Source organism: Juglans microcarpa x Juglans regia, chromosome 6D (assembly GCF_004785595.1).
Source record: "Juglans microcarpa x Juglans regia isolate MS1-56 chromosome 6D, Jm3101_v1.0, whole genome shotgun sequence".
In the NCBI taxonomy this organism is placed as follows: domain Eukaryota; kingdom Viridiplantae; phylum Streptophyta; class Magnoliopsida; order Fagales; family Juglandaceae; genus Juglans; species Juglans microcarpa x Juglans regia.
The window spans coordinates 32,530,393-32,549,069 of NC_054604.1; the positions used below are offsets into that span (position 1 = coordinate 32,530,393).

The following is an 18,677-nucleotide window of genomic DNA, read 5'->3' on the forward strand; positions in this document are numbered from 1 at the left end:
TTCTTCTTCCTCACTGCAGGTATTAAGAGTTTGGCTGTCGTGGTACTGCTTGGGCTGTGAAACATAACATCAACAGTACTTGCCTGACTACATGATGTCGATCGATAGGATACATATATATATATATATATATATATATATATATATATATATATATATATATATTGAAGCACATTATAATTTTCTAGACGACATGCAATCTCGTGAGTTCGATTACAATTAAGATGTATAACTTTCATTGTCATGACTATTAATTTTCTCACTCTTCTTTTTCTCATAATCAACTGCTTTGGTTGATTTTAATTACAAGATTTTGCGCCAAATTCAGCAAGCTGGAGTTTCCGCAAGAGTGGAGGATCTCAAATTCATGATGTTTTGAGTGCTGCTAACAGCTACGTACCAGAGAATATGACTATATATACTGGGCCTGGCTTATTTCATTATCCCCCAACGCACGTACTAAGGCCCATTTGGCGTCATTACTTCTCTCTGAGCCCAAGTAAATGACAGGAGAAAGCAAGCCCGAGGTGCCGCCGACTCGGAAGAACAACGAAAGCCAGAGATCATAGTACGACTACTTCTCGATGTGCTACAGTCTACGTGTTAAAGTTTCTTCCAAATTAGAATGAACTTTCTCGTTACAAGAAGAATATTAAACGAGAGACCATCACAAACTTAGAAAAAAAAATTTCACTTAATTTCTTCCTAACATGTCAAATTTACAAAATTATGTCATATCAAGTTATGTCAGAATGCAATACAAAAGTGTATAAAACATCCATATCGGCCGTTTACAAATAGAATTACTTGTTGAAATTATCTTAATTTGCTCAATGAGTTTTGCTACAAATCAACCACTGTTCATATTACACACTCCACACCTATAGTTTTTCATAAGGTGTGGGGTGTTTTTCCTAGAATATATAATTATTTTTCATAGAATGTGGAGTGTGAGATGGTAAATAGTGACTGATGAAAAGAATTTTTATTACTCAATTGATATTAACGTAAGGATCAGCTCATTGTCACCACATATTCAAGTATATATATATATATACACCCATGCAGTTGGTGCATGCATGGGTGGGTCATAAAACTATAAAAGCGTTGGTAGATATTACAGATGTGTGTGTGTCTATATATATATATATATATATATATATATATATAGGACGAACATTAATTTTCTAGCAAGATCGTGACTCGATTAATACTATAACTATCATGCATTCTCGTTTTACACGAATAAATTAGAACTGGAAAAGGTATAAGCTGTTTCATAACCAATATTAATGCACTACGTACGTACATCTACCATATTATTATTTTTAATTGCTTCGGATTTGATAGATTTTGTTTAGATGTTGAGCTGAGTTGAGATCATGAACTGAATTCTTTATGAATGGTAATGAGTTGAGATGGTAAAGTGAGTTTTGTGGGAGCCACCTTGAGATTAGTTTAGATATATTTGAATGTTAAGATGAGTTTAGATGTATTTATAAGAAGTTGAAAAAGGTTATAGATCCCGTGTGTAAAGAGATTTTGAGTTAAAAAATATTGTAGGTCCCTACTTATAAAGAAGTTTTGAGTTGATATGAATTTAATGATTTGAGAGTTTGGTACTGTTTGGATGTTAGATTCAAGTTAAAATAGACAGAACTTAATTCAACCTAAATTCTAAACGGGATCTTAATTTGCATGAAAAGGAAATTGCTAATAATTAATAATCTTCGTAGTCGGTTGACGTACATGCATCGCCAAAGACTCCAAGTAGGATAGACAAATTACGTAAACGTAAACTTCTTTTAATTTCTAGCTAGAACCCGTAAGATTATCTGCATAAATTAATACATCGTGTGGCATGTGTATATATAAGCCAATTAATTATTATTGGAACACACGCACATATTTTGAGCATGTCTACTTTCGATATTTTTCACATTTTTATTTATTTTTTTATCTACGTGCGAAACTGGATCAACATAATCCCACTATCAGTTTGGAGGAGAAAATTCAGAAATTTTTTGGTGGGAAAAGCTTCTCGAAGATCGTGTGGTAGCTGCTCATGATTACGTACGTAATCAAGCAATATCTTATTGATTGTAATATTAATGTAATGATGACCAGGTGGGGCTGGAAAATTATCAGATATATTCATAAAATTATCTAGTTGTGGTATATATCTATAATTAAAATAAGTATTTATAATAAATTATTTACAATTATAATAATTATTTACGATAAAATTAACAGATTCATTTTAATATAAAATAATTATTTTCATAAAATGTAATTGATCATAAATAAATAATTTATTTATAGTGTTTAATTACGCGTGTACATACGTCATTTTTGTATATATATATATGTACTGGTCTTTATAATAAAATATGTTCATTAATTAAGCACCCAGCTAGCTAGCTTTATTGGCGGAACAAAGTAAAGAGGAGCACCATGATATTCCACTAAAAGTACTTTATAATGACATTCATTGTGATAGGTATTTGACAAAACAAATTCAAAAGTCGATTCCTTGTGAAAACTAGGGGAAAATTCGACGGAATTCAGATTAATTTAAAGAAGGGAAATAGAGCTGCATGCGGAAATTATATATATATATATATATATATATATATAGAATATTATCTATACAGTTGTTTATATGTATATATATATATATGTATAGGATAATTGGATCGTGATGGGACTTTATAACGAAATAAAAAGTGTTACAATTATAAAAAAAAAATTTAATAAAAATAAATTTATAAATTAACATGATTTTATATGATAAATTAATTAGATCTATTTCATAATAAAAATAATCTTATAATCTAATATATAACCCATCAAATTATGACAGTATATAAATTTATTTTTATAAAAAAATTTTTTGACTAACTAATGTATTTCTTTATCGAAATACTATCATGTATGAAGATTTCTTATAAATTTTTCATATTATCAAGTATATTGATTAGATGGATATGTGTTGCGTAAGGATTCTGCATGCATAGAATTCTCGTAATTTTATATTGTAGACCCTAGTGGGCATTTGGACCGATCTATCTCGCCCAACCTTATCACTGTCGACTGCCACTTCCACTTTACAACGCGTACAGAGAGTACTGGTGGCAGACATCGACCTTTTTTGTATTGAAAAGTGAACGTGGATAAAAAAAAGCAGCTGCATCATGCATGCCTGATGATCTACCTTTGCGTTTCTGTTACTACCTTTGCGCGTTTCTGTTACTACCTTTGCGTTTCTGCATCATAACACCAGAGATTTATAATTGTAAATTATATAACTATTGTATAATTATTTTTAAATAAATAAATAAAATATAGTATTTACGTAAAAAAATTAATTTTTAATAATAGATCTTATTTTTTTTTAAAATGATTATGTAACGTTTACGTATTTCACGGTTGTATGTAAAATTACTCACTACCACCTGACAAACGAAATATCTTATTTCTGTTAAAGTTGCACTAAATTTGTTGTAACAATATTCATATATTATATATATATATATAAGTCTACATACAATCGTAAAATGTGTAAATGTTGCATAATTTTTTTTGAAAAATAGTAGGATCTACTATTAAAAAATGAGTAATTCTACATATAACTATAAAGTGCGTAAACACTACATAATCACTTTGAAAAAGAGTAAGATCCACTATTAAAAAATTAACTTTTTTTTCATTTAGGTCTCATGTTTTATTTACTTTTTTCAAAACGATTACGCACTGGTAATACAATTCACGGTTACAAATATTTTTCTCTTAAAAAATTAATTTTTTCATATAGATCTCATATTTTATTCATTTTTTTTCAAATCGATTACGTGGCGGTTACACAATTTACAATTGCAATATCTTTTCTATATATATGGAGTATATTACACAATTCACAATTCATACGCGGTACATTCTCAAACCTTGCAAGAACGTTGCACTTAAAATACTCTTTATATATATATATATATATATATATATATATATATATATATATAAATGTTTCCTCGGATTGATACTAATTCCCCCATCTATATCGCTAGAAATTTGGATCCTCACTTATGAAAGATTAGATTCTTATTCATCATGATCATCATCAACTAATTAACATCATGTACCAAATCTGCATAAAGAATGCAATACTAGAAGCTCGTGCAACTTCATCGTAATGAACACGTGTACAAGAAACTAAATTCAATCAGAGTCGATGTAAATAGATCAGGCGCATGACTCAAGCTTGATAATTCCTCGATCGGCAATTGTATTCTTGATCGGCATCCAACGGGACCAAGCCTGAGTAGGTCCTAGCAATCAGTCCTGATCTCGATCGATCATGTCTCTCCATCGATCGATGATGGTCATGAGGTACATTGGCCGATTTGTCATGGCTCAGAAGCTGCATGCCGGACATGCATGCAACAGCATCATTAGCTGATCATATCATTCATGCCTTCTAAATCAAATCCAGCCACCCCATATTCTATCGTGGCAAAAGGTATCTGGAAAGGGAATTTTAGGCCATTCGTATCTTCTTATAACATGAATAATAAATAGAGAATGAGACGATCGAACCGGAGAATTAATTAAAGTGGAAGCGAAGAGCATTAGCATCCGGTTCTTCAAAATTCGAACTTTAATTTCAAATTTTGCAGAAAAGTCTCGCGTTTTATATTTTATTCACCTGATCTTAAAAACACTTGCATCTTGTATTTTATATATATATATATATATATATATATATATATATATATATTACTTCTCTATATTATTTATATGAGTAATATTGCTACATAAAGTCGTGGAGTGTGTAAGCGTCATGCAGTCACTTTGAAAAAGAGTGAAATTCACTATTAAAAAATTAATTTCTTTTCATGTAAGTTTCATATTTATTCCTTTTTTTAAAGTGATTGCACGACACTTGCGTACTTATAATTGCAACTATCATTTCTCTATTTATATTCACTCATTCTCAAATATTCAATAAATGGAGAGAGACACGTACGGATCGAATGCGCTACGCTCAGTTTCTTTTTGATTTTCTCTACTTTTTCCAAGGCCAAAATGATACCAAATTGGGGGCAACATCTGAGTCTGGATGGGATTTATAAGCATGAAATGGCTCTCTTGTTTTTAAGTAGGCAAACATCAATTTGCCCTTGCATTCTCATCACGCACTATGAAAATCCACCACCGGCCCTCTCTCTTCCTTGATTGGCCGTTACAAAAGCCCACCAATCTGCTCCTTTAGAGAACAAACTCCTCACGAAACCCAGGCACTCAAACATAATTATCTTTTGCTTATAATAATAACCCAAGTTCTCATCTTTCACCAATATATAAAACATATATATATATATATATGTCTGGAGCAAACCCACCAAGCCATTCTGCCGAGCAATAATGTCTGCAATCCTGAAATTGGAAGAGGGAGTACCCAGTGAGAAAACTTTTCAGCCACCTTCATCTCCACCACCTCCAGTTCAAAAATGGCCAGCCGGCTTTGCAGGGATTTTGCTTTTGGAGCTAAAAGTGCAGAGGAAAATTGCCCTTCCCTTGGTAGCAATGAATTTAGCATGGTTTGCAAAGCTAGCGATCACAACAGCATTTTTAGGCAGGCTTGGGGAGCTCAGACTAGCAGGTGGAGCACTAGGGTTTACATTCGCTAATGTCACAGGTTTCTCTGTCATGAACGGGCTCTGTGGCGCCATGGAACCCATATGTGGTCAAGCTTACGGAGCCAAAAACTTCAAACTCCTTCACAAGATCCTTCTCATGGCAATCTTCTTGTTACTACTAGCAACACTACCTATAGCGTTCTTCTGGCTCAACGTTGATAAGCTTCTCATTTATTTTGGTCAACAAAAAGACATTTCAATTGTCGCGAAGACCTATCTGTTGTATCTCCTCCCTGACTTGGTAATAACTTCATTTCTCTGTCCGCTCAAAGCCTACTTGAGCTCACAGGGCATAACGGTTCCTATAATGTTTAGCTCGGTTCTGGCGTTATGTTTTCACGTACCCATCAACATATTACTTGCAAAAGCCAAGGGTCTTGAAGGAGTTTCGATGTCAGTTTGGATCACTGATCTCCTGGTGGTGATTCCACTTGCCTTGTATGTGTTTATGATTGAAAATAGCAAAGAGAGAAGGTGGAAGGAAGGAGGATGGTGGGACCAAGGCATTAGTGACTGGCTCACGTTGCTCAAGCTCTGCGGGCCATGCTGCCTCACTACCTGCCTTGAATGGTGGTGTTATGAGATTTTATTCTTGCTCACTGGACGGCTAGCAAATGCCAAGCAGGCAGTTGGAGTGCTAGCCATCGTGCTGAACTTCGACTATTTGCTATACTCTGTGATGCTATCACTAGCCACCTCTGTATCCACCCGTGTGTCAAATGAGCTTGGTGCAAACCAAGCCGCCACTGCTTACCGGTCAGCCTATGTGTCTCTAGCGGTGAGCATTGTCTCAGGTTGCATAGGTGGCGTGGTGATGGTTGCAGCGAGGGGAATCTGGGGGCCCCTGTTTAGCCATGATAAGGGGATTATAAGAGGTGTAAAGAAGTCCATGCTGCTTATGGCTTTGGTGGAAGTTGTGAATTTCCCACTAGCAGTATGTGGCGGAATTGTCCGTGGGACAGCTAGGCCATGTTTGGGACTGTATGCCAATCTTGGTGGATTCTACCTTCTTGCCCTGCCTTTGGGTGTGGTTTTAGCTTTCAAGGCCGCACTTGGACTTGGTGGGTTGTTGATAGGATTCTTGGTCGGGATAGTAACCTGTTTGGTTTTGCTGTTGATCTTTGTTACAAGGATTGACTGGGACGAAGAAGCGGGCAAGGCACAAACACTTGCATGCGATAGGGACATTGTTAGGGTAGATGGAAATCACAGAAGCATTGAAACTACAAGTAATGCTCAAATATGAGAACAACGTTAAAAAGTATTTGTATTATGATTTATGAACGTCTCTACCATCAGACATGCTGGAAAGCACCAGTTGAATAGGTTCAATGTAAAAAATTACAAGTTAAGAAATTTCCTTTAAGGAAGCACATTTAGAAATGAAACTTCGGGCCAGCAAGCGACGACAACCAAAAACGTTGATTATCATAACAATCTAGCTGGCAAGGATGAGCACCACAACATGCTCTAAGCAACTTGTCACCTAACAACTTGGCTTGCAATTTAGGACATTGGAAACAATCATTCAATTAAATCGTATCCATAGGGAGGACAACTTACATAGGCATGCTCAACAGGGAAGCAATCTGTGAAGTCCTAACCTGATGAATATGTATTCATGAAAGAACTCGCAACTTCAAAGGACATGTGGTATCATAACAATCTAGCTGGCAAGGATGAGCACCACAACATGCTCTAAGCAACTTGTCACCTAACAACTTGGCTTGCAATTTAGGACATTGGAAACAATCATTCAATTAAATCGTATCCATAGGGAGGACAACTTACATAGGCATGCTCAACATGGAAGCAATCTGTGACGTCCTAACCTAATGAATATGTATTCATGAAAGAACTCGCAACTTCAAAGGACATGCGGAATCACTGATCCACCATTGATAAAACAGAATTACATTAATAGTAACAACAACAAGCGTGTCGAATGAGTGTATCAATCATCAACAGGTCCAGCTTCAGAACTTAAAGACTTTAGTTCTTTGGCTTTCTCATCAGTGAAGCCAAGGGTAGCCATAATCTTATGACCTGGCGATTCAACTTCCGACCATATGCCAAGAAGCAGATCAGACGTCGCAACTTCCCCGCTATCACCTGCATATCATGATTATCAAGCAGCATGTTTCGAGAACTATGATTTGGGAAAATAGGAATCATCAAGTGATGCAGCACTTGAATAAGGAATTCCAAAAAAATATGAGGCACACAAAGCTGTCTGCAATACAAAGAACTATGATGTATACTAGTTAGGGACGTCATAATTTTTTTTTTTATCGGCACTTTTGTCTGGAAAAAAATCCCAACTAATCCCAGAGGTGCACAGTCCCTTTGCAAGATGTTATAACTATTATGTATCAGTATGAGTTACTGTTGTATAAACAAGATAATGCGGCAGCTATCTCACAAACGACGGTAAAACTTAGAAGTCTTAGTTAAAAGACCACTTAACACTCGCTTGGTAATGAAATCCCAGTCTCTACATTGTCCATTACATGTAAAACGTTATTATCCTCGATTTCTTATAAAATTCAATGGAGTCATTTGGAACAATGATGCATACTCGTGTTTTTGTCTCTTTTCTCAACACATACACACACACACACACACATTTCATGGAAACAACTATGATGTTGCTTTCAAATTAATAAAACTAAGATTCATAGAGAATAGATCTAAAATGATACTGAAATCAGAAATAGTCCTAAACTAGAAGTCTCCCATGATTGATACTTCATATGGCAAGCTAGCCTGAAACATAAAAACCAACTAAGCTCCAATGACATGAATATGATAGTAATGACATTAGTAGTTAATGACCCCAAAATGATATAAAGATTTTCGAACCTACAGTGTTGTCATTGTCAAAGGCAACAAAAGCCTCAAGGTGCCAAGTCCTAGTGTCGCCCTAACACCTTGAATAAAAGGTTTTTTATGTTCTTAACTACAGCATATAGAAATTATAAAACTAATTAAAAGAACACTCAATCAGCAGGAACATACCAGATTTTAGCTTCTGATCAATAGCCCAGTCAAGGGCCCTTAGAGCTGCTTCAGTTAGTGGAGGATGCTCAGGACTGAAAAAATACATGTCAGCTTTCCCAAGTAACTTGATTGTTTCTTCACGAACCTTGAAAAGTGTAATTCCATTTGCCCGCAAAAACTTTGAAGCCAAACTAGTTCCTGTTAGCGCAAAGGAAAGGATTCAATGCAGTGCATAATAACCACAGAATTATTGTATCTATAGGAGACAATAAATGGTGGTAATGAAGGTGTAAGGTTTTAATGTCTAAGGACTAAGATAGCAGCAGTCCCATCAATAAAAGAGGTGTGGATCCAGTCGTAAAACAGGAGGAAAGAAATGTAAGTGAAAAGGCCCAAGATGAATTGAAAATGTGAGGCAGGAGAAAAGCCTTTTTTCTCTTGAGTAATGACACAAACAACCCTTTTTAACAAAAGTGCCCTCGATTTAAAACAGAGTTGCAAAAAGAATTGTAAAATGGTTATGTATGTATAATTTTCATTTTCTTTCTCCTGTGTCAATGTAAGACATCCCATTTCAACATGGGGGAAGGTACCACTTGGCTAAATGGGCAGGTCTCAGACCTGCTTTGTATCTTTTGTATCTAACAGGTGCTCCCACATTATGATAAAGCCAAAGAACTCGAGCTCAAATAGCATTTTCTACACCCATACGAAAGTAGAGGGCAAGGTACTAATAACCTTTAGAAAAACATGCATTAGATTGTGACTCGGAAAGGCTCTAGTTCACCTAAAATATGATAGGACTAGAGGGAATGGAATCTAGCATATCATTCCAACTTCTCACACCTCATTAGTCTCAGGACAACATCATAATATAATCGAAAAAATCATCTCAGAATCATCAAGTACTCTAACTCAATTCATCACAAGATTCACAACACCTTCATGTTTCCAGTTTAACTGCAATTTCTTTATCTACAGAAATTTCGGAATTGCTGGAAGCATGTTATGAACCCACTAGGTAGAACTCACTCTTAAAAAACGGCTTACAAGAGAAGGGTACCTAGAAGCTTATAAACCATCAATCAATCTCATACTTAGTCGATGTGGGATTGTAACAACTACCAAGCTCCGCATCCGACGTCCACGGCAGTCCCGTGCTCACAAGGGCTGGCTGTGCGCTAGGTCTTTCCTAGCCGTAGACGAACACTGCCATACCAGCATCACCTCCCGTACCACACGATTACAACCATCGCACCATGGTCATAGACGTGGAGTGGCTCTGATTCCATTTGTTATGAACTCACTAGATAGACTCGCCCTTGAAAACTAGTTTACAAGGGAAGTGCACCTAGGGGCTTATAAACCACCAATCAATCCCATACTTAGTCATGTAGAATCGTAACAAAGCATCATTATAGTTTATGCTATTAGCAATATTAGAGAAAGAAGAAAAACAAAAACCACTAAGATGAATGGAGCTCCGTACCCTCAATGAGAATCCCCATGAGAAGGGCTTCAGTCCCGGTAGTTGGGTACTTGACCTTCCTTGCTTCCAACTCCCCCATAGCAAATGACTTGATTGCCCTCCTAGACCATCTGCTCCAGTCACCCACTCAAATGTTCAATCCCCACCAAGCCACCAACGAATAAAAAGCGGGAGAAAAGAAAACCCCAAAATCTAAAATCCAAAGAAAATTTTAACTAAACTCACTTGGGAACTTTTTCAGTCGAGGAAAGTCTCTCTGGGTTTCTGCAAAATCAGAAGAATCTGAAACAACAGTTTGGGTCATCCAAAACCGGGAAAGTTTTTCCAAAGACTTACGCAGTGGGGAGGCTGAACGATACCGTGGCAGAGACGGGTCGGCGTTTTAGTACGGAGGGTCTGATATTGGAGGACTGAAGCGAGAGAGTGTTGGTGCCGAGCCATGGGTGAGGCAGACCATGTTGTCTGAGCCTGAGGGCCCGAACCAGACGCGAGGGATGAAGGTCGAATCGTCTTCTGCTATCGGAGTCTGAGAATTGAGCTGTCCTTACTGGAAACTTCGAGATGGTGCGAGAAGCCATTTTCACAAGAACACTGCGAGTCGCGAGATGGTGCGAGCAGCTACCGAATCGTGGATAGAGTAGAGAATTGGGTCGCCTAGAAAACGACGACGTGTTAGTGGATTTCGTGACTCGTCCAGCAATATTTGTACTTGGTCATACAGTTTGGGCTGAGTGGGCTCGAAGCAAATCTGCATGGGACTGTTTCGAGGGCTAGACAAAAGGAGTTCCAACAATCTGACACCATGGGCCTGGGCCTGGGCCTGGAATTGCTTAGAACAAGAAGAGAATACCAAATAACCCAATATAAATTATCCTGGCCAAGTATACGAGTAATAGCAGTGTAATTTCGCCAAGATCCTTTAATTAATTGACAACATCTTGATTTTTCATTAAGAGAAGTAAGGATTGAATAACCCTCTCCATGTATAAAAGAAAAAATAGATGTGTAATTTCAGGACGTGAAGTCATTTAAAAAAAAATTGAGATTTCTTAAAAAAATTTAATTTTTTAAGTTGATTCTTACTTTTTTTTCAAAAGATTTATGGAGTTTGACAAGTCATTTTTTTTTATAATGAGATTGTACATTTTATGTGATTTCAGAAATCAAATATATTAAATGAAAAGCTACTTAAAATGTGACAAGTCAATTAGTGCGAGGAATGATAAAATATTTTAAGTTAAAAGGGTAGCATTTATAATCTTTGTCACGCAAGGGAAATTTCTATTATCTGTTTTTTGTTTTCAGAACAAAGTTCTATGCATGCAGCCATCCTCCGAGAACGGAAAAACTTGATACTTCATTTTATTTCAGATACGGACACTCAGATGGTGAAGGAAATAATGCGTCCCTATTAGATTCATTCACAGAGTCGTAGCTGATCCCTAGGCGCTCCTCCCTTCTTTGGCATTCCTTCAAATGTAACAACAATTCTATGGATCATGAAAAGGGCCGATTAAAGTAGATAGATAGAGATCACTAACCCTTGTTTGGATTGAGAGAGTCTCTTAATTCATCTCATCTTATATCATCTAATCTTTATAATTTTTTCAAAATTTTACATAAAATATAATAAATAATTTAATTTTTTTAAATTTCAAAATAAAAATAATGTTAAAAAATTATATTCTAATAATATTTTATTCAACTTTCAAATTTCATCTCATCCCAACTCAGGCTGCGTTTAGTTCATTGAGAGTTCGGTTCAGATTTAGACCTCTTCTAACATCCAAACACACAACTCTCAAATCACTACACTTATCTCAACTCAAAATCTCTTTATATGTGAGACTCGTAACATTTTTCAACTCAGTACCTCTTTACACGCAGGACCCATAATATTTTTTAATTTCTCATAAATACATCTAAACTCATCTTAATATCCAAACACATATAAATTCATCTTAAGTGGACTCCACATAACTCACTCTATCATCTCAACTCACTACTATTTACAGAGAAGTCAACTTAACTCAACATCCAAACATAGTCTCAATATTCAAACCTTCCCTCAGTTTAAAAGCCAGGACCTCAAATTTACACCATGAAGCTAAGTAGCTAACCCAACTGGGTCTTCAGCTAGCCATGCCCGCCAACATCCAGAAAATTAGTCAGGGACGAACTTTACTGCAAGATCATGTGGTATCATGTGAGCAGGCATGGAGGTGATCAGGCAACTAAATCAAACATTGTGGGACACTTTGAACCTCTTAGGCGAAGGCAGGAGTCAACACCAAGTAGAAGAGATTCTTCACAAAATGGTATCTGTACGTCGTACCCCACTGCACATGATAACCATCAGCCGACCGGCTGTGGAAGATCACCCCCTCCGCAACATGTTGCAGCAGATTGAGGAGGCTTAACACAGAGAATGAGATGTCTGAATGGTCAAATTAGATCTTTGACATCTTTAATGCATCTATCCCAGTGGTCAAAGTCAGCAGGAAGAAAGATATGTAAAAGTAGAGGAACTTCGAAAATCTATGCATCATAGGCAGCAGCGCCAAGCAAAACTCCAATCTGGTGCATGGCATGGGTCCCAAATACAAGCTTCGCATGTGCCCTTGTGCAGTAAGCGAGGCTCATGATAATGACGCCCCTTTTTGACTTTTTCACGATCTTTTTTTTTTTTTTTCTTATTTTCATCTTTTGGGTTAATTACCAGAGTGAGTAATTTTTTGAGCTTATTTTGACCAAATTGCTGCAAATTTGTAAATCGTTTTCTGAATGATCTCAGCCATTACGTAAAACACGTCTGGGTGGCGAGTCGGTGAAAAGGAAAATCTCAGTCTAGATTTTGTTGCTTAGAAAAGAGAGTAGCTTTTAATAATGCAAATTAGTTGTATCCGTCTACCTGCATACAGGTATTTGGGGTTTGACAAAAAGAAAAAAACACAGCATCATTAGGTCACAGATTCCAATTGTGTCAATGTCTCATTAAGTATTCAATTACTGATCTAATGGTAATTACAGTTGACTTCGAGAACATATATAACAGAGAGGCAGCTTAAAACCTAATTAGAAGGGTACTTCTCATTGTGTTCTAAAAAGGTTTAATTAATTTTCCTTAAATTATATATAAGATGACAAATCACTTTTATGTTTGGTCAGTGTCGGCAAATCAGTATCTGATCTAAAGAAGTCGCGTGTTGGCAATCCATGATCGAGATAACGTAGAAAATTAAGTTCTGATTTTTCCTCTTTCGTTCATCATTTCCCTTTTTAATCAAACTTTTTATTGCATCTAGTTCTTGGGATGAAACAAGAATACTGGTCATTGACATGTCTCAGCTCAAAAACTATCATGAAAACTCATAGCTATGAATATATAGAGGATATATATATATATAATTAGGGCTCAACCTTAATTTCCTAGCTAGCTAGCTCCTTTTCTACTTTCCATGTTTCTTTTATTCTCTTATTATTATTATTATTATTTTATCATAAATATAAAATGAGTCACATATATAATATAAGTAATTCTTCATAGTCGACCTAGCTAGCTAAAACATCCAAATTCTAAAGAAGATGGATGGAGAACTCACCACACCCATATCATCTCCATACCTATTAGATGAGGGCATTAATAAAAGGTTATACCTAGCTAGCTAGCTAGCTTGATATTGCTTTCATCGAGCTAACAAATAATTAGGGGAATTAAATTAAATAAATATAGTAAGTAAACCCTATAATTTGCTAATTGGGCAAATTATTTTCCTACGCTTATAGCGATCGAGTAATACTAAAGGCAATTTTAGTAACAAATAAATCAAGACTTTTTTGGAAAAAAAAAAAAAAAAAAGAAAAAGAAAATTTGTCTGCCGGCCCTGTGAATCATATAAATATATATATATATATATATATATATATATTCATTTTTTTCAAATATATTTTTTTTTATATTCTTTGGTAGGTGCATGTCGGCAAATTTAGGGATAGGAGTGTAACCGGTTCGGTCCGGTCCGATTTTGGATAAAATTTAGAACCGAACCGGTATGTACCGGTCTTTTATTTTTCAAAACCGATTACGTTCCGATTACCTTCCTAAACCGATACATCCGGTTTTACCGGTTTCCGGTCCGGTCCGATCTGGTTTTCCGATTTTTTTTAAATGTAAAAAATATATAATAAATTATTACTTCTTATAATAAAATGTTATTAATAATTTAATATATATATATATTACGTTTAAAGCATATGATCAATTAAATTTTCATCTTTAAGATTAAACTTTTATTTTATAAATTACAATAAAATTATCTTATATATAATTATATTAATAACATATGATCAAAAAAATTACAAATGTTCATATTTAAGATTAACATTTTATATTATAATTTATAAATTATAATATGAAATTATTTCATATATGATATATAATTATATATTATATATAAAAATTTAACATGTAATTATATATTATGTATAAAATTTATATATATAAATATTTTGTATAATATATAAAATTAATTTTTATATATGTATTTTTTTCAACCGATCCGGTTCTGGAAATTACGGAACCGAAATCGAACCGATTTTGACCGGTTTTCATATAGGAATCGGTTCCAGATCGGACCGGTTTAAAATCGGATCAACTGGTCTGATCCGGTTCAATCCAATCTGATTTTTCAATTTTTCGATTTAAATTTACACCCCTATCTAAAAATGGGTAAATTTAGAAGAAAGGCGATATGGTGGCATGGGGCAAATCCTTTTTCTCCATCTTTGGGGCCGCTAATTGAAGAGTGTCGACCCCAGATAGATATATCATGTGTCCTTTGAAAGGAAGCCGAAAAGGTCCCCCGAAAGGCCACCTCTCACCTGTCAAAAACATGCACCGCCAAAAATCTACTCATCATTATCTTCTAAGTCACTTCAATCTAACTAAAATGAACGAATTTAATTTTTAGTTTTTGAGAAGGTGTTATCCAGCTGGGCGGATGAAACTGCTAGCATCTTTGTGATGGTTATGTGGAACCGAAACCCTAAAAGGTGATGGGAAACTGCTACTTATAATTGTCACCAAACAACATAATTATGATCAGTTTTTAGCCTTCAAAAACTTGGAATTATTATCGGCATGCATGGTATGTATATACTCGATCTGGTAGATGATCAGCTAGCTAGCTAGTTCCTACTTCCTCTTCGACTTTAAAATAGGTCAGGATATATATCTTTAATTGTGCCTCACGTACGTACATGATGTCAAATTAACAAGCAGCAAGCTGCATACACAATCAATCTTATTCCAGACAGGAAATCTTACCTGCATTATCATGTAATATCTCAATTGATTGGATTTACGTGAGACTCATCACTCATGTCATGTACTATGAAATGCTCAAATTTCTAAAGATAAAGTGTAACACAACCGATATTGGAATACGTTGATCAATCAGCAATTCCTATTCCATGTTATATATATGTTTAGTATTGCTTTTGACAAAAAGACTAATATTAAAAACAATAATATGATCATCAAATTGACAATTCCGTATTCGAAGTCGAAATTTCTTCCCCTTTGCAAGACAATTAGTACATGATGAGAAAATTAAGTAGAAATATATGTAATTATATATGTTCACATTTAGGTGATCAAGCTAGGCTTGTGATCAGTTGTTTGTTCACCTTTCGATTTCGACATTTCCACATCTTGGACAGGTTGAAAACCTTTAATTAAGGCCTGTCCACGTCTTAAGCATTCGTTCATGACAACAAATTTAAAGCGAAATGCTTTGAGAAATATCATATTCACCAGCTGGCAGACTTGATTTAGTAACCTGTTAATTGCGATTATATATTAATTGGATGGTGCCGATCGACGGTACGTGCAACCTTCAAATTAAGGATCAGAATTTCCTATTTCTATGAAATTTATTTATTTTAAAAAAAGCCGGTAGCCACACACATAGCGGTCTCGTCCCAATTTTATTAATAAAAACCCTTACTTATAGCGGAGGAATACCGTGGTAACATCAATACACTTGAGGGTTTACAAGATAAACACTAGCAACTAACCCAAAACCAAATGTCAAAACCAACCCAAAAAAAAAAAAAAAAAAAAACCATAAAAACAACTTCTAACAAGCCTTCCTATTTCTATGAAATTATATATAATTTTGTTTTGATTTGTATACATATATATATATATATATATATATATATATATATATATATATATATATATATATATATATATATGCTCTGCACGATATATAGTTACATAGAGTGAAGCAACATGCTACCCATGAAGCAGACACCCATGCATGCATGATCATCTTCCAATACCGAATTCAAGATTAAAGTCAAATTCCATGTTGACAAAAACAAAAACAAAAAAAAGTCGATCCATCGTTATATAATCTTCGATCATGTACTATAAACATCAATCCATTGAGTTTGAAACAAATTAAAAATTAACGTTGTTTAGGTCTGACTTTAAAATGTCAAAAGTGCTTAAGTTATAAGTAGTTTACTTTGCATTCAGGTTATCATGATGTACGCAAGTATTGGCCGACATTCATATAATTTATTTGTTTTGTGTATACAATTTGTCTCCAATCATTTACTTGTTTTTATTGTGCATGCAATATTCTGCTCAAATATTAGTGATCTTCATATCATGAGTTGGTGCACCAATCATTTATCATTACTTGCATATATACAGCCCGGTGAATCAACCAATATGATAGTGTCACTTCATTAAATTTCGATTTGAATTTCAAATTTATAATTTAGGATGCAATGTGAAATATATAGCTCAACAAATATAACCCGATCATTCTGTTAAGGAAGGAAATCAAAATGACAAATCAAATGCAAACAATGCAGATCAATCATCATTCAAGTCTCTAGGATATTAGCACCACCATATCAACATATTGATCTCTTGTAATGGATAGAAGTCTAATGTTGACTTGTTACCTTGTATAGATTAAGTTACCTTGTATAGTTTATCTACAACTTTAATACATATACATGTACAGAACATGAAATGAGATGAAGAAAACCTTTTCTCTCAATACTAAGTTCTTTTACATTCATCATCTAGAAAAGCTGAGTAATATGAGTTTCTACTGATCTAAAAGGACAAAACAACATTATAATTGGAGCTCCATGAAATCATCATTCAATATAAAAATAGTGAAAGTAATATGGGATTTGGTCCGCCACGTTATCATACCAAATATAGATCAAAATAGTTTATCTATATTTGAATTAAAAACTAGGCAAAAATTTGTGAAGCCTTAATTGATCCTCAGCTCAACCACGTTTATGAACACCAGTCGTTTGATTAATTTTCATAAATAAGAGCTCGAGAAGGTGACCACAGTCGAGTTCTAAGATGTATCTTCCAACAACTTATAAATCAGAATATCGAAAGCATAAGATTAATGAAATCTCTATCAAAAAGCTAAAAGATATTTTTTTAAAATTGACATGATCATCGCGTACCTGATAATTATATATATATATATATATATTACCCAGTTTTATCATATGGTTGAAGGATTTTGACGATAGTGCCCATCTTGATCTCTATCCACCTTTAACTTAGACATATTTACCAATACGCCTTGATTTTATTAATTTCAAAATGTTATACTTTGCATTATGGTTTGGAATGCGTATGTCTAATATGCTTAGGTGCTGTTTGGATAATGAGTTGAGATGACACGAGTTAAAATGAAAGTTAAATAAAATATTATTATAATATTATTTTTAATATTATTATATCTTGAAATTTGAAAATTTTAAATTGTTTATTATATTTTATGTGATAATTTAAAAAAAAATTATAATGATTAAGTAATATGAGATTAAGGCCTCGTTTGTTTTCAAGAAACATCTCATCTCATCTTATTTCATCTCACTTCATCATTACAACTTTTCTAAATCTTCACACAAAATAAAATAAACAATTCAACTTTTTCAAATCTCAATAAAAATAATATTAAAAAATATATTCTAATAATATTTTATTCAACTTTTTAACTTTAATCTCATCTCATCTCATCTCATCTCTGAAAACAAACGAGTAAATGAATTGAAATAAACTCTGAATCCAAACCTAACTAATTTCATTCTCTTATGAGTCGAGTTTGAGTTGGATTGATTGACCAGTAATTAGTTAGGTTGCGTTTAGATGTTGAAGTGAGTTGGGTTGAGTTGAGTTGAGATGATAAAATATTGTTAGAATATTATTTTTTAATATTATTATTATTTTGAGATTTGAAAAAGTTGAATTGCTTATTATATTTTGTATTGGAATTTGAAAAAGTTGTAATAATGAGTTGAGATGAATTGAGATGAACTGATTATCCAAACAAAGCCCAGTATCCCGAACCACTCCTAACCAACTTTTTTTCTTTTATCAACAAATATAAGAAAAACATTTCCCTTGAGCCACACATAATCAGTCAATTGTCACA

General features: G+C 34.3%; 2 protein-coding genes across 2 annotated transcripts; one reads left to right on the top strand and one right to left on the bottom strand.

Moving 5' to 3' along the window:
- Positions 1 to 5,367: 5,367 nt before the first annotated feature.
- On the top strand, positions 5,368 to 7,062 carry LOC121235197 (protein DETOXIFICATION 56). Its single transcript, XM_041131478.1, has one exon. It carries the CDS (start codon positions 5,422 to 5,424, stop codon positions 6,940 to 6,942), a length of 1,521 nt encoding a protein of 506 aa, XP_040987412.1. The 5' UTR covers positions 5,368 to 5,421; the 3' UTR covers positions 6,943 to 7,062.
- A 454-nt stretch (positions 7,063 to 7,516) lies between these two features.
- Positions 7,517 to 10,856, bottom strand: LOC121235198 (ATP-dependent Clp protease ATP-binding subunit CLPT2, chloroplastic-like). The gene is made up of 5 exons (XM_041131479.1): positions 10,522 to 10,856; positions 10,411 to 10,449; positions 10,186 to 10,295; positions 8,715 to 8,894; positions 7,517 to 7,808 (listed from the first exon to the last, which is right to left on the bottom strand). The coding sequence occupies exons 1-5, from the start codon at positions 10,761 to 10,763 to the stop codon at positions 7,651 to 7,653; spliced, it is 729 nt and encodes a 242-aa protein (XP_040987413.1). The 5' UTR covers positions 10,764 to 10,856; the 3' UTR covers positions 7,517 to 7,650.
- Between the last annotated feature and the right edge of the window lie 7,821 nt (positions 10,857 to 18,677).